At 41.1% G+C, this 14,305-nt stretch overlaps 2 protein-coding genes across 62 annotated transcripts in view; one reads left to right on the top strand and one right to left on the bottom strand.

Annotated features, from left to right (window-relative positions):
* The window catches only part of ANLN (anillin, actin binding protein), a 159,195-nt gene that overhangs the window by 36,688 nt on the left and 108,202 nt on the right, over positions 1-14,305 (top strand). The window lies entirely within an intron of this gene.
* The window catches only part of MATCAP2 (microtubule associated tyrosine carboxypeptidase 2), a 76,040-nt gene that overhangs the window by 6,766 nt on the left and 54,969 nt on the right, over positions 1-14,305 (bottom strand). For 24 of the 44 annotated variants that reach the window (XR_014066758.1, XR_014066770.1, XR_014066765.1 and 21 more), the window contains 3 exons: positions 13,904-14,047; positions 13,096-13,228; positions 12,207-12,512 (listed from right to left, as the gene is read on the bottom strand). Coding sequence is in view for 29 of the 44 variants with exons in the window: in XM_081534218.1 (XP_081390344.1) it covers positions 12,207-12,512; positions 13,096-13,228; positions 13,904-14,047 (583 nt within the window). In the remaining 15 variants the exon portion in view is untranslated. The other 20 variants (XR_014066763.1, XR_014066766.1, XR_014066768.1 and 17 more) reach the window with 12 other exon arrangements.

Here is a 14,305-nt window from a genome sequence, read left to right as displayed (position 1 = left end):
ATCAAGAGGTCAATTTTCATCACATATTCTTATACACAAAAATGTGTTCCAGAAAATGCAGACGATATGCTCCTTACTGGAGAACTGCAAATCGAAACGACAAGGTGTATCCCCCTAGCAGTAGCAGAATGGACATCACCAAATATCTGCACAGGATAAATGCTAGGGAGGGGCGTCCTCAGAGTGGCAGGGAATGGAAACTCTGACAGACACTGAAGAACAGGATGGAGGTTTCTCAGAGAAAGAAAGTCACCCACCTGATAATCGAGCAACTGCACCCTTAGCCAGTAAAACAACAAAACCGCAATGTTTTGCAATGCTTAAAGACACACGCATCCCACCCTTGTCTGCAGCATGGTTTACAGCAGCCAGGACAGAAAAGCAACAAAAATGTCCATCGAGAGAGGCAGGGATATAGAAGCTTAGGTACAAACACACAAATGTATACTACTACTCATGAACAAGAAGTGGAATAATGCCATTTGGGACCACATGACTGGACCTGCAGAACATTATACCATGTGACCAAAATCAGAGAAAGACATATATTCTATGATAACACTTACATGTGAAAACTAAGATACATGAGCAGGGAATTCCATTAGGTCATTAGGGTTTAACATGTACCCATTTATACATTTGAAGAGATCACCAAAAAGTACCTAGTGTATAGCACGGGCTTCCCTGGTGGCTCAGACAGTAAAGAATCCATCTGAAATGCGGCAGACCTGGGTTTGATGCCTGGGTTGGGAAGATGCCCTGGAGGAGGACATGGCAACCCACTCCAGCATTCTTGCCTGGAGAATCCCATGAACAGAGGAGCCTGGCGGGCTACAGTCCATGGGGTCACAAAGAGTCAGACAAGATTGAGTGACTAAGCAGTGTATAGCACAGGAAACTAGACCCAAAATCTTAACAACTATGGGGAAAGAACCCTAAAGAGAGTAGATCTCTATCTGAAACTGAACCATGTGGGTGCCAGGAAAAATAAAGTGACACTGTAAATAAGCTACACTTCAGTATCAACTAAAACTTAAAAAAAAAAGCCTACCCTAGTCCAGGGGTTCCTTGCAGTCTGGTGATTGATTACACATTCACATGGTCAGAGCAGGCTCGTGTGCCAGGGCTGACAGAGGGCTGAAGGAGATGTGAAGGCTGTGCCAGCAAATGACCTTGCTTGGAGCCGTAGTGCCTGGTCCTCCTGAGATGGGACCACAATCTCCAGATCCAGTGGGCACATCCCACAGCCAACAGTTGGCTATGCCCACCAAGACAGGTGGACTCTGTGGACCAGATGAGCTTTGAGGTGCACCTGGCCTCCTCTGCTGATGGCTTCCCTATCTCTAGACTCCTTCATTAGAGATGCCCAAAGTATGGACACATCACCCAGCACAGAGATCTTTGAGGGCTTGGCATTCCCCTAGGCCAAAAGGAGAAGGGAGAGGAAAGAAACACACACAAGCCCTGGAATGTGTATTTTGCCACATTCCACTCTCATTCACAACCTAGGGGGTGGGAAAAAAAACTTGCAGAATGCCTCTGGATGCTCAAGTCTCACACTCAGGCATGAAGAAAGCCTGCCCCCTGGTGTCCATTTTTCATAACTACACCCATAAAACAGGCACTGAGGCGTACACCACGTGTGCAAGGACTGTGAGGCGGGAAAGCATACCAGCCATCCAGAAATGTCCCTGCGAAGATATGAGAAAATGAATTCATAGGAGGGCAGACTTCCCGGAAGCCACTTTCAAGAGGTCAATTTTCATCACACCCTCTTATACATAAAAACTGTCCCACCAAAATACACACTGTACCACTCCTTAGTGGAGAATTGCAAATCAAAAGGACAAAGACCTGGATCCCCTGACAGTCAACAGAATGTGCATCACCAAATGATTACACATGATTGATGCTGGAAAGGAACCTTGACAAACAGGCCCCTCCTATGATGTGGCGGGGAATGGACACTGCTAATAGACATCAGCAGAACAGGATGGAGGCTTCTCAGGAAAAGAAATATAGAGTCACCTGATAATGGAGCAACTGCACTCCTAGCCAGTAAACGGACAAAACTGCAATGCATAAAGACTCATGCACCCCACCCTTGACTGTGGCACGGTTTACACAGCAGCCAGGACAGAAAAGCAACAAAAATGTCCATCATGAGAGGCAGGGATATAGAAGCTTAGGTACACACACACAAAGGAATATTACTCCTCCCAAGGAAGAAATGGAATAATGCCATTTGGGGACACATGGCTGGACCAGCAGAACATTATGCTGCGTGAACACAACCAGAGGAAAAAAAAATAATGTATGATAACACTTAAGAGGTGAAAATTCAGATTTATCAAGATAAGAGCAGCTTTACCATACAAGAGACTTACAGAGAAAAAAAAAAACATATGGTGCCCCAAAAGAGAAGGTGCAGGAGCAGGGAATTCCATTAGGTTATTGGGACCCAGTTATAGATATGAAATATATCCTCAAAGAGGACCTAGTGCACAGCACAGGGAACTAGACTCAAAACCCTATCAAATCTATGGAAAAGAAGCCAAAAAGGGTAGATCTCTACCTGAAACTGAACCATGTGGGTGCACAGGGAAAATAAACACGACAATGTAAATTAACTATAAGCTAAAAATATTTTAAAAAGAGCCTACCCTCTTCCATGGGATCCTTGGGGTCCGGGTGAATACACATCCACACGGTCAGAACAGGCTTGTGTCCGAAGGCAGGGCTGGCAGAAGGCTGAAGGAGATGCGAAGGCTGTGCCAGCAAGTGAACTTGCTTGGAGCTGTAGTTGCTGGTCCTCTTTGAATGGGACCACAATCTCCAGATCCAGCAGGCACATCCCACAGACTATTTTTGCCTAGTGACCACCAAGGCAGGTGGACCCTGTAGACCGGAAGAGCTTTGAAAAGTCACCCGGTCTCCTCCTCTGCTGCTGATGGCTTCGCTATCTCTAGCCGCCTTAGAGTTGCCCCATGTATGGTTCACACCACCCTGCACAGAGATCTTCGAGGACTTGGCATTCACTTGGGCCAGTAGGAGAAGGGAGGGGAAAGAAACACACACAAGCCCTGAGTTGTGTGTTTTGCCACATTCCACTCTCATTCACAACCCAGGGAAAAAAGACAAACTTTCATAATGACTCTGGATGCCTGAGTCACAGACTCAGGCATGAAGAAAGCCTGCTGCCTGGTGGCCGGTTTCTTGTAACTACACCCATAAAACAGGCACTGATGAGTACACCGTCTATGTGTGCAAGGACTGTGAGGCAGGAAAGCATGCCTGCCATCCAGAAATGTCCCGGTGAAGGTATGAGAAACAGAATTCATAGGAAGGCAGGCTTCCCAGAAGCCACCTTCAAGACGTCAATTTTCATCACACCCTCTTATACATAAAAACTGTCCCACCAAAATACACACTGTATCACTCCTTAGTGGAGAAATGCAAATCAAAAGGACAAAGACCTGCCAGGATCCCCTGGCAGTCAACAGAATGGCCATCACCGAATGATTACACACAACTGATGCCGGAAAGGGACAAACAGGCCCCTCCTAGGATGTGGTGGGGAATGGACACTGCTAATAGACATCAGCAGAACAGGACGGAGGCTTCTCAGGGAAAGAAATACAGAGTCACCTGATAATCGAGCAACTGCATCCCTGGGCAGTAAAGGGACAAAACCGCAATGCATAAAAACCTGCGCAGCCCACCTTTCAGTGTGGCATGGTTACAGCAGCCAGGACAAAAAAGCAACAAAAATGTCCATCATGACAGGCAGGGATATAGAAGCTTAGGTACAAACACACAAAGGAATATTACTCCTCCCAAGGAAGAAATGGAATAATGCCATTTGGGGACACATGGCTGGACCAGCAGAACATTATACTGCATGAACACAACCAGAGGGAAAAAAATACCATATGATAACACTCAGAGGTGAAAATTCAGATTTATCAAGATAAGAGCAGCTTTGAAAACAAAAGAGACTACAGAGAAAAAAAAAAAAAAACATATGGTTCCCCAAAAGAGAAGAAGGTGCAGGAGCAGGGAATTCCATTAGGTTATTGGGATTAACAGGTACCCAGTTATAGATTTGAAATATATCCTCAAAGAAGACCTAGTGCACAGCACAGGGAACTAGACTCTAAAGCCTAAGAAATCTGTGGAAAAGAAGCCTAAAAAGAGTAGATCTCTATTTATCTGAATCTGAACCATGTGGGTGCACAGCAAAGATAAACATGACATTGTAAATCAGCTATACTTCAATGTAAACTAAAAATTAAATAATAAAGAAAAAACATGCCTACCCTCTTCCACAGGATGTTCATGGTCCCGATGGATACACAGCCACTTGGTCAGAACAGGCTTGTGTCTGAAGGCAGAGCTGGCAGAGGGCTGAAGGAGATGGGAAGGCTGTGCCAGCAAATGACCTTGCTTGGAGCTGTAGTGCCTGGTCCTCTTTGAATGGGACCACAATCTCCAGATCCAGCGGGCACATCCCACAGCCTATTTTTGCCTAGTGCTCACCAAGGCAGGTGGATTCCATGGACTGGAAGAGCTCTGAAGAGTCACCGGTCTCCTCCTCTTCTGCTGATGGCTTCCCTATCTCTAGCCTCCTTCCTTAGAGTTGCCCCAAGTATGGCTCACACCAACCTGCAGAGATATCTTCGAGGGTTTGGATTCACCCGGGGCAGCAGAAGGGAGAGGAAAACACACACAAGCCCTCGGCTCTGTGTTTTGCCACATTCCACTCTCATTCACAACCCAGGGCTAGGGGAAAAAAAAAAACCTTGGAGAATGACTCTGGATGCCTGCTGAAGAAGCCTGCCGCCTGGTGGCCGTTTCTCGTAACTACACCGTTAATACAGGCACTGAGGAGTACACCACGTATGCAAGGACTGTGAGGTGGACAAGCATACCTGCCATCCAGAAATGTCCCGGTGAAGGTATGAGAAACAGAATTCATAGGAGGGCAGGCTTGCCAGAAGCCACTTTCAAGAGGTCAATTTTCATCACATCCTCTTATATACAAAAAAGTTTCCCAGGAAAACACACACCATAACGCTCCTTACCAGAGAACTGCAAATCAAAAGAACAAAGGGATGTATTCCCTGACTGTCGACAAAATGCCCACCACTGAACGATTACACACAATAGATGATGGAGAGAGGCCTGCACAAAAAGAACGCTCGTACAATGTGGCAGGAAATGGAACTGCTAACAGACAGCAGCAGAACAGGACGGAGGCTTCTCAGGGAAAGAAATATAGTCACCTGATAATTGAGCAATTGCATTCCTGGCTGGTAAAGGGACAAAACTGCAATGCATAAAGATACACGCACGCCACCCTTGACTGCCACACAGTTTGCAACAGCCCAGACAGAAAAGCAACAAAAATGTTTATCACTAGAGGCAGGGATGTATAAGCTTAGGTACGAACACACAAAGGAATACTACTCCTCCCAAAAAAAGAATGGAATAATTCCATTTGGGGATATATGGCTGGACCTGCAGAACATATACTGTGTGAACAAATCAGAGAAAGACACATATTCTATGATAACACTTAGAGGTGAAAAGTAAGATTTAGCAAAAAAAAAAAAAAAAAAAAAAAGAGCTTGAGAATATATAAAAGGCTCACAGAGAAAAAAAAAATCCATATGATGCCCAAAAAGAGAAGGTGCAGGAGCAAGGAATTCCATTAGGTCATTGTAATTAACAGGTACCTATTTATACATTTGAAATAGATCATTAAAAAGGACCTGGTGTACAGCACAGGGAACAGACTGAAAACGCTCACAACTCTATGGGAAAAGAAGCCTAAAAAGAGTTGATCTCTATCTTTCTGATACTGAACCATGTGTGTGCAGTTAAAATCAATGTGACACTATAAATCATTTATACTTTAGTATCAACAAAAATTTAAATTAAAAAAACAATGCCTGCCCCCCTCCATGGGATCCTCGGCATCCCGGTAGATCCACATCCAGATGGTGAGAGCAGGCCTCTGTCCCAAGCCAGGGCTGGCAGAGGGCTGAAGGATCTGGGAAGGCTGTGCCAGCAAATAACCTTGCCTTGGACGTTTAGTGCCCTGTTCCCTTTGGATGGGAGCACAATCTCCAGATCCAGCAGGCACATCCCACAGCCAAAGGTGCCTAGTGCTGCAAAGGAAGGTAGACTCTGTGGACTGGAAAAACTTGGAAAAGTCACCTTGTTCCCCGTCTCCTGGTCTCTAGCCTCCTTCCTTCGAGTCACCCCAGGTATGCATCACAGCACCCCGCACAGAGCTCTTGGGCTGAAGGAGAAGTTAAAGGGAAGTAAGGCACAGAAAGCCTGGGCTGTGTGTTGGGTCACACTGCATTCTCATTTGGTTGGGGTCTACGTGGCCTCAGTAGCTTCCGAGTCCTTGTAAACTTATGGACTCTAGCCCGCTAGGCTCCTCTGTCCTTGGAATTCTCCAGGCAAGCATACTGGAGCAGGTTACAATGCCCTTCTCCAGGGTATCTCTACTTTCATTTATGACCCAGGAAAAATAAGTTTCAGAAGGCTCTAGTTTCTTGAGTCACAGACTTGGGCATCAGTAAAGCCTGCCTCCATGTGGCTGTTTCTTATAGCTACACCTTTAAAACAGGCACAAAAGGGCACATCATATTCAGAAAGACTGGGAGGTGGTGAAAGATACCTGCCCTGAACAAATGTGTTAGGGTAGTTGAGAAATGTAATTTATAAGAGAACAGACTTACGTAGCCAATTTCAAGAGGTATTATGTTCATCTCACAGTTTTAAACACAAAATTGGCATAAGATAATATGCTCTATTTGGGTTGTTATTGAAGAATTGTAGATCAAAAGGACAACTAGATATATCCCCTGGCAGTACTCAGAATGGCCACCACCATAAAGTCTTCAAAGAATAAAAGCTGGAGAGGGATACTGAGAAAAAGGAACCCTCTTACCCTGTTAAAAGCAATGGAAACCTGAAACAGCCACTCTGCAGAAACAAATGGAGGTTACTTGAATAAAAATAGAGGTACCCTATGACCCATCAATCTCACTCCTTGGCACTTATCTGGCAGAAACCCTGGTCTAAAATGATAATGGTAGCCAAGTGTTGATTGTAGAGCTCTTTACAACGACAAACGTTAAGTTTTCGTTGTTGTTTAGTCCCTAAGTCGTGTCCAACTCTTATGATCCCATGCACTACATGGAAGTAACCTAAATATCCACTGACAGAAGAAGGTATAAGGAAGATGTTGTACATATTTCCAAAGGAATCTTATTCAGGCATTGAAAAGGATGAAATAATACCACTGGCACCAACTTGAACGGACGTGAAGATTGTCATACTAAGTGAAGTAAGTCAAACAGAGAAAGAAATATCATCTGAAGTTGCTTACATGAAGCATCTAAGTAAGATTGATAGAGATGACACAATTCACGAAGCAGAAAGAGATTCACAAACTTAGAAAACCCACATATGGTTACTGAATTGTAAAGGTGGAGGGCAAGGATAAATCAGGAGTTCGGGATTGACATATATAACCTACATTATTGAAAACAGATAACGAAGGACCTCCTGTATAGCACAGCGCTCTGTGCCAATATTCTCTAATAATCTGAATGGGGAAAAAATTGAGAAACTACAGATACATACATATGTATAAAGCATTTTGCTTCATATCTGCAACTAACAACATTGTTTATCAACTATACTTCAAATAAAAATTAAACAAATAGGACCTAAATAAAATGAAAATTTCTGCACTCCTGAAGAAACCAAAACAAAAGGAAAGATCACCCACACAATGGGAGAAGAGATTTGCAAAGGATCAGCCAAAAAGAGATTAATCTTTAAAATATACAAAGAGTTCATGCAGCTCAGTATCAATAAAAGCAAACAATGCAATCAAATAACAGGCAGAAGACCTAAACAGACATTTCTCCAGAGAACACATGCAGAACTAAGAGGCATGTGGAGATGCTCAACATCACTAATTACCAGAGGAATGCAAATCAAAACTACAATGAGATACTATCTCTCATCAGTCACAACAGCTATCATCAAAACATCTATGAACAATAAAAGCTGGAGTGGGTATGGAGAAAACGGAATCCTAACTATTGCTGGGCATGTAAACTGGTACAGCCAGTACAGAGAACACTATGCAGGTTCCTTAAGAACTAAAAATAGAGACAGCACATGCTCCGGCAATCCCACTCCTAGGTACATCTGCCTAAACCCACGGCTCAGAGGATACAGGCACCCCAATGTGTTTTCAGCACTGTTTACAGCAACTGACATGGAAGCAACCTGTTTTTCCATCAACAGAGTAAGGGGTAAAGAAGATCTGATACACATGCCAAATGGAATAGTACTTAGCCACAGAAAAGAATGAAATAATGCCACCGGCAGCAATATGAATGGACCTGGAGATTCTCATACTAAGTGAAGTCAGTCAAATAAGGAAAGATGAATATCACCTGAAATTGCTGACATGCAGACTCTAAAAAAAAAAAAAAAGATACAAATGAAATTATTTACAAAACAAAAATAGACCCACAAACTTAGAGAACAAACTTAGGGTTATTACCAAAGGGGAAAGATGAAGGGTAGGGACAAATTGGGAGTTAGAGACTCACAATACATTATGATACTGAAAACAGATAACCAGGAAGGACCTGCTCTATAGCACTGTGAACTCTGCTCAATATTCTCAAAAAACTTAAATGGGAGAAGAATTTGAGAAAGAAGAGACACATATACATGTATAACTGAATCACGTTACTGTGCACCTGAACTAACAGAACATTGTTAAATCTACTTCAAATTAAAATGAAAATTGAAAGAAACACATAAGTTCTAATTATTCACAAAGGCTTTTGCACAGCTGAGGAAACCATGAACAAAAGACAACCCACACAATAGAAGAAACTATTTGCAGAGATTAATCGTGAAACTAGACAAAGAGTTCACGCAGTTCAATATCAAACAAAACAAACAACACAATCTAATAATGGGCAGAAGACCTTAACAGACATTTCCCCAAAGAACACACACAGATGGCCATAAGGGACATGGAGAGATTCTCAACATTGCTAATTATCAGAGAAATGCAAATCAAAACTAGTCAGATATCACCTCACACCAATGAGAATGGTCATGATCAAAAATCTACTAGATATGGGATCTAGAACAACTTTCTGTATATAAAAAATAAAAGAGCTGAACTGAACTAAAAAAATCTATAAACAATAAATACTGAAGAGGATGTTGAGAAAAGTAAATTGGTACAGCAAAAAGTAAATTATGGAGGACATTATGGAAATACCTCAAAAAAAATTAAAACGAGAGCTACCATATGATCCAACAATGCCACTCCAGGGCATATATCTGGGGAAACTATGGGTAAAGGATATGTGCACCCCAATGTTCACTGCAGTGTGATTTATAATAATGGAAGAAACCAATATGTCTACTGACAGAGGAATGAATAAAGCAGATGTGGTACATGTACACAATGGTATATATCACTCAGCCATTAAAAAGAAGCCATTTGCAGCAACATGGATAGATCAGGAGATTATCATCCTTAGTGAAGACAGAGGAATACAAAGATCTAATATCACTTATATAGTGCCTCAAAAAAATGATACAAATCAAGTTTGCATCTGCTTGCAAAACAGAAACAGAATCACAGACTTAGAATACAAACTCATGGTTACCAAAGGAGAACGGTAGGGGGCAAGGATAAACTGGTTGTTTGGGATTAACATGTCCATACTTCTATATTTGAAATAGATAACCAGTAAGGACCTGCTGCATAGAAAAGGGAACTGTGGTAAAATTCTGTAGTAACCTAAATGGGTGATGCACTTGGAAAAGAATAGATATATGTATATGTGTCACTGAACAACTTTACTGTACACGTTTAACTAACACAACACTGTTAGTCAAGGGTGTGTGTGTGTGTGTGTGTGTGTGTGTGCGCGCGCGCGTGTGTGCGCGCGCATGTGCTCGGTTGCTCAGTCATATCCAACTCTTTGTGACCCCAATGGACTGTAGCCCACCAGGCTCCTCTGTATATTCCAGTATAAAATAAATCTTAAAAAATAAATTAGAAAAAAACAAAAACATTAGTATGACAAGAAACAAAAAACAAAGTGTCCAAGATGTCTCCCTATTAAAAATGGTTAAAGAGACATTGCTACCAAAAGTATTGCATGAACAGTGATTAGATCTAGATTTTTTTCAACATCTTGTAAAAGACATTTTTGGAAGAGTTGGGAATATTTAAATACGGTATATGGAAGAGTTGATACTGCTGAATTAAAACTCACTTTCTTCAGTGTGATAATGATACTATTTTAAGTAGAAGAGAATGTTTTTAGTCTCAGGAGATGCATGCTTAAGTTCTTAAGGAATGAAATGTCAAGTGTACAATTTGCTTTTAAAAACCACTGGTGGTCCAGTGGTTAAGAATTTGCCTGCCAATGCAGAGAACATGGATTCGATCCTTGGTCCAGGGAAGATCCCACATGCCATGGAGCAGCTATGCCCATGAGCCACAATTACTGAAGCCCGTGTGCCTAGAGTCTGTGTGCCAACACAAGAGAGGCCACCACAATGAGAAGCCCACACACCACAACTAGAGAGTAGCCCTCACTCGCTGCAACTGGAGAAAAGCCACAAGGATGGCCTGGGGTAGCCAAAACAAACCAATGAATAAATAATTTTTAAAAAAGTCACAGAGAGGGGACTTCCCTTTTTGTCCAGTGGTTAAGACTTCATCCTTCAGTGCAGGGAGTGTGGGCCCAATCCATGGGCAGGTAGATAAGACCCCTCATGTGTCTCTTGCCAAAACTCCAAAAACATAAAAAAACAGATGCAATATTGTAACAAATTCAACAAAGACTTAAAAAATGGCCCACATTAAAAAAAAAACAAACTTTAAAAACAAAGAGAGAATAGCATCAAGAAAGTGAAAAGACATACTACAGGAGAAAATATTTCATCATTTGGTAAGAGATTTGTATCTATACTATACAAAAAATAAATAAATAAAACTCTTACCTCAATAATAAAGACAAACAGACCAATTAAAAATGGGCAAATGATCTAAACAGTTCTCCAAAGAAAATACACAAATAGCCGATAATCACATGAAAAGATACTGAATATCATTAGCCACCAGAAAAACCAGGAGTTAACCACTTTATACCCACTAGGATGGCTGTAATAGTAATTAAAACATGAAGATAGTAGGTGTTTTGGAGGATGTGGTATAATAGAAATCCTCATACACCGTGGTGGGATTGTAAAATGGTGCAGCACTGTGGAAACACTGGCAGTTCCTCAAAAGGTTGGGCACAGAGTTACCTATAAGCCCAAAATTCCACTCCTAAGTATATACTCAGGAGAATAAGCAATATAATTTGTACACAAATACTCAGAATGGCATTATTCATAATAGCCAAAAAGTGGAAACAACCAAAATGCCCATTAACTGGTGAAAGGATAAATAAAATGCATCATATGCATGCACTGGAACATTATTCAGCCATAAAAAGGGACTAGTATACTGATGCATGCTACAGTATGAACGAACTTTAAAAATATGCTGAGTGAGAGAAACCAGCGACAAAGGGTCACATGTGATTCCACTTACATGAAACATCCAAAACAGGCAAAACTAATAAAAGTAGATTAATGGTTATTTATTGATAGGAACAATGGGGAAAGAGAAAAGGGAATGCCTCCTAATGGGATAAGTTTCTTTTGGGGTGATGAAATGTTCTGGAATTAGACAGTGGTATTGTCTGCACAACTCCATGAATATTATAAACACCACTGAACTGTATATTTAAAATGGATGAACTATGTATCTCAATAATACTATTTTTAAAGTCAGAGAGAAAGCAAAAATGGAAAAATGTTAACAACTAGTAAATCCAGAGGAAGGGTATTGTAAGTGTTCATCATTATTTCCCAATTTCTGTAGGTTTGAAATTTTTCTTAAGAGATGAGCAAAATAATGCTAACAAAATGTGGTTTGGGAAAATCAGCAGTGACCTCAGGTAACAAAGGTTTAATTTTTCAAAGGTGAGTGGATTCAATGATGGGAAGAGCAGGATGTGACCAAAATCAATAGACAGTTACCCAATAAATCACAAAATCTACAGTTAAGGCACACTCACCTGGTTGAGAGGTATCAGTCCATCCCCTCTTGGCTCGTACACAATAATCCCATCTCGTATTGGGGTCCTTGACAAACTTTCCAATATCTCTGAATAGTTCACAAAAAGACATCTGGCTGGCGCGATAGACAGTGTAGTAGAGGAGGGCAGCCCTCCATAAAAAGGGGTCTTTTCTAAACAGGACACTGTGAATACTTGCCAGTCCTTCCTCTGTGGGGTTGTTTGGCTTTAGTTCAAGTTTTTTACGGCCAGTCCAGCTGTTCCATGGCTGCTGAAGGTTGTTAATACCTCGAAAATAATGTGTGCCTATGGAGAACAAAAGGCACATGAAAAGCAAGAAATTCATTCTCCTTTTATAATTCTTCTCCAAGAAAAGATTCTACCAACAGTTCTAAAACCAAATTGATGTGTACCTAACAAATCAAAACAAAGCAGAAAATGGCCTGACCCTAATGCCTTTGGGTTTGACTGAGTACACTGCCTTCAGAAGGATTGTATTTCTCATTAGAAGAGGTGTAACTTTTAAGGCAATTTATTTTCTTTTTTAAGAGAAGAATTATAAACTTGATATTTGAAACGAATCTCAGAGGTCACTTAATTCCATTCGCTCAGTTGAAAGTGGGTGAACTGGCAGATGCTTTACCATCTGAGCCACCAGGGAAGCCCGAACTGAAATCCAGAAGAGTTACATGGCTCTCCATTCACATAGTACCCTAAAAAATTTAATTTGAAATGAGACACTAATATCTCACTGTAAGTTCAAGTGACACCTAACAATTTCATCACTTTTGGCCAAATATTACTAAAAAAAAAAAAAAATTATAAAAAAACAGGTGCTTGAGGTAATTTGTTGTTACAACTGAATCAATGGAGAAGGGTGGTCGCCTACCTATTTCATGCCTCAGCATTCCTTCCAGCCAGTGCTTTCGTGCCATGGAAACATTGATGGTCAATGTCGGACATCCATTTACTACTGTCATGGAAGCTCGGGAAAGCAGGTCCTCAGTGAGATGAACTACAATCTAAGAAGCAAAAATTAAAATACACACACAAGACGAAACATAGAAGGCAGGGGGAGAAAGTTTTCACAGACAACAACAGACCCATAAATTAACACCTTTTTCTTTTGTTTACACCAGAAACCACAACGCTGAAATGCAGAATCAATCACTTTGACCCTTGGAATTTTGAGGTTTGGGGAACTCAAGAACCTTTACTAGATTGAAAAAGAAGTACATAGCTATGCAGAGGAAGGCACAGAGAATTGAAATTGTGCCTCTGCTCTGCTCTTAAATATAGTCCCTGGGATGAAATGATGCAAAGGAAGGTGCAGGAGCCAGAGTCCTAGTCACTGCTAGGTCAAAGCTTATTTTGAGACTGAACACTAGGAACTGGCCATTAATAAGAAAAGCCACTGTGGCAAATCTCTTCCTTAGTAATTTTCATAAACCAATTCATATACTCCCACAAGCTACACAAAAATGGTAATGAGAGGAAAAATAGAAAAAACTGAACACAACAATCCAATGCAACAAAAACTTAAATTTATATTTAATGAGAAATCTGGATGACTTATTTAATGAGTAAAATAATGTTGAGAAAACAAAATCCGTAGGAAAAAAAAAAAAAGAAAAACCATGTAGCACTGAGAGTTACAACGTTCAGTCAACTCATCATGTTCACTCATGATTTCATACCTCACCCATGCAGCCTTCTTTCATCATGTACTTCCTAACATGACTCCAGATTCGAGTTTTAGATAGCAGGCTACCACCGGTGGCCTGTTCAAATTTTTCATAACTTCCATACTTTTGTAAAGTCAGTTCCATAATATTGATGGACTGTAAAAGAAACAGGGATAAAGAAAGTAAATTGTCTCCAATTACTCTGATGTCAGTAATGAGCTATATTCTTATCATGACCTGTTCTGTGTTTACTGATTTACAAATTAAATTGTAGCTAAGGTAACACATTTTTCTAATCCTAAAGAGTTTTTACTCATTTTCACAAGTTTTTACAAAACACTTATGTGTACATACTTCTTAGCATGGGATAAAGGCACTCAAAGCACTGCGCAACTGTCAACATCCAACAGGCTG

The sequence above is a fragment of the Giraffa tippelskirchi genome, chromosome 10, assembly GCF_054371585.1.
Source record: "Giraffa tippelskirchi isolate mGirTip1 chromosome 10, T2T-mGirTip1v1.2.pri, whole genome shotgun sequence".
Classification (NCBI taxonomy): domain Eukaryota; kingdom Metazoa; phylum Chordata; class Mammalia; order Artiodactyla; family Giraffidae; genus Giraffa; species Giraffa tippelskirchi.
This window is presented reverse-complemented; position numbering and strand designations above follow the sequence as displayed.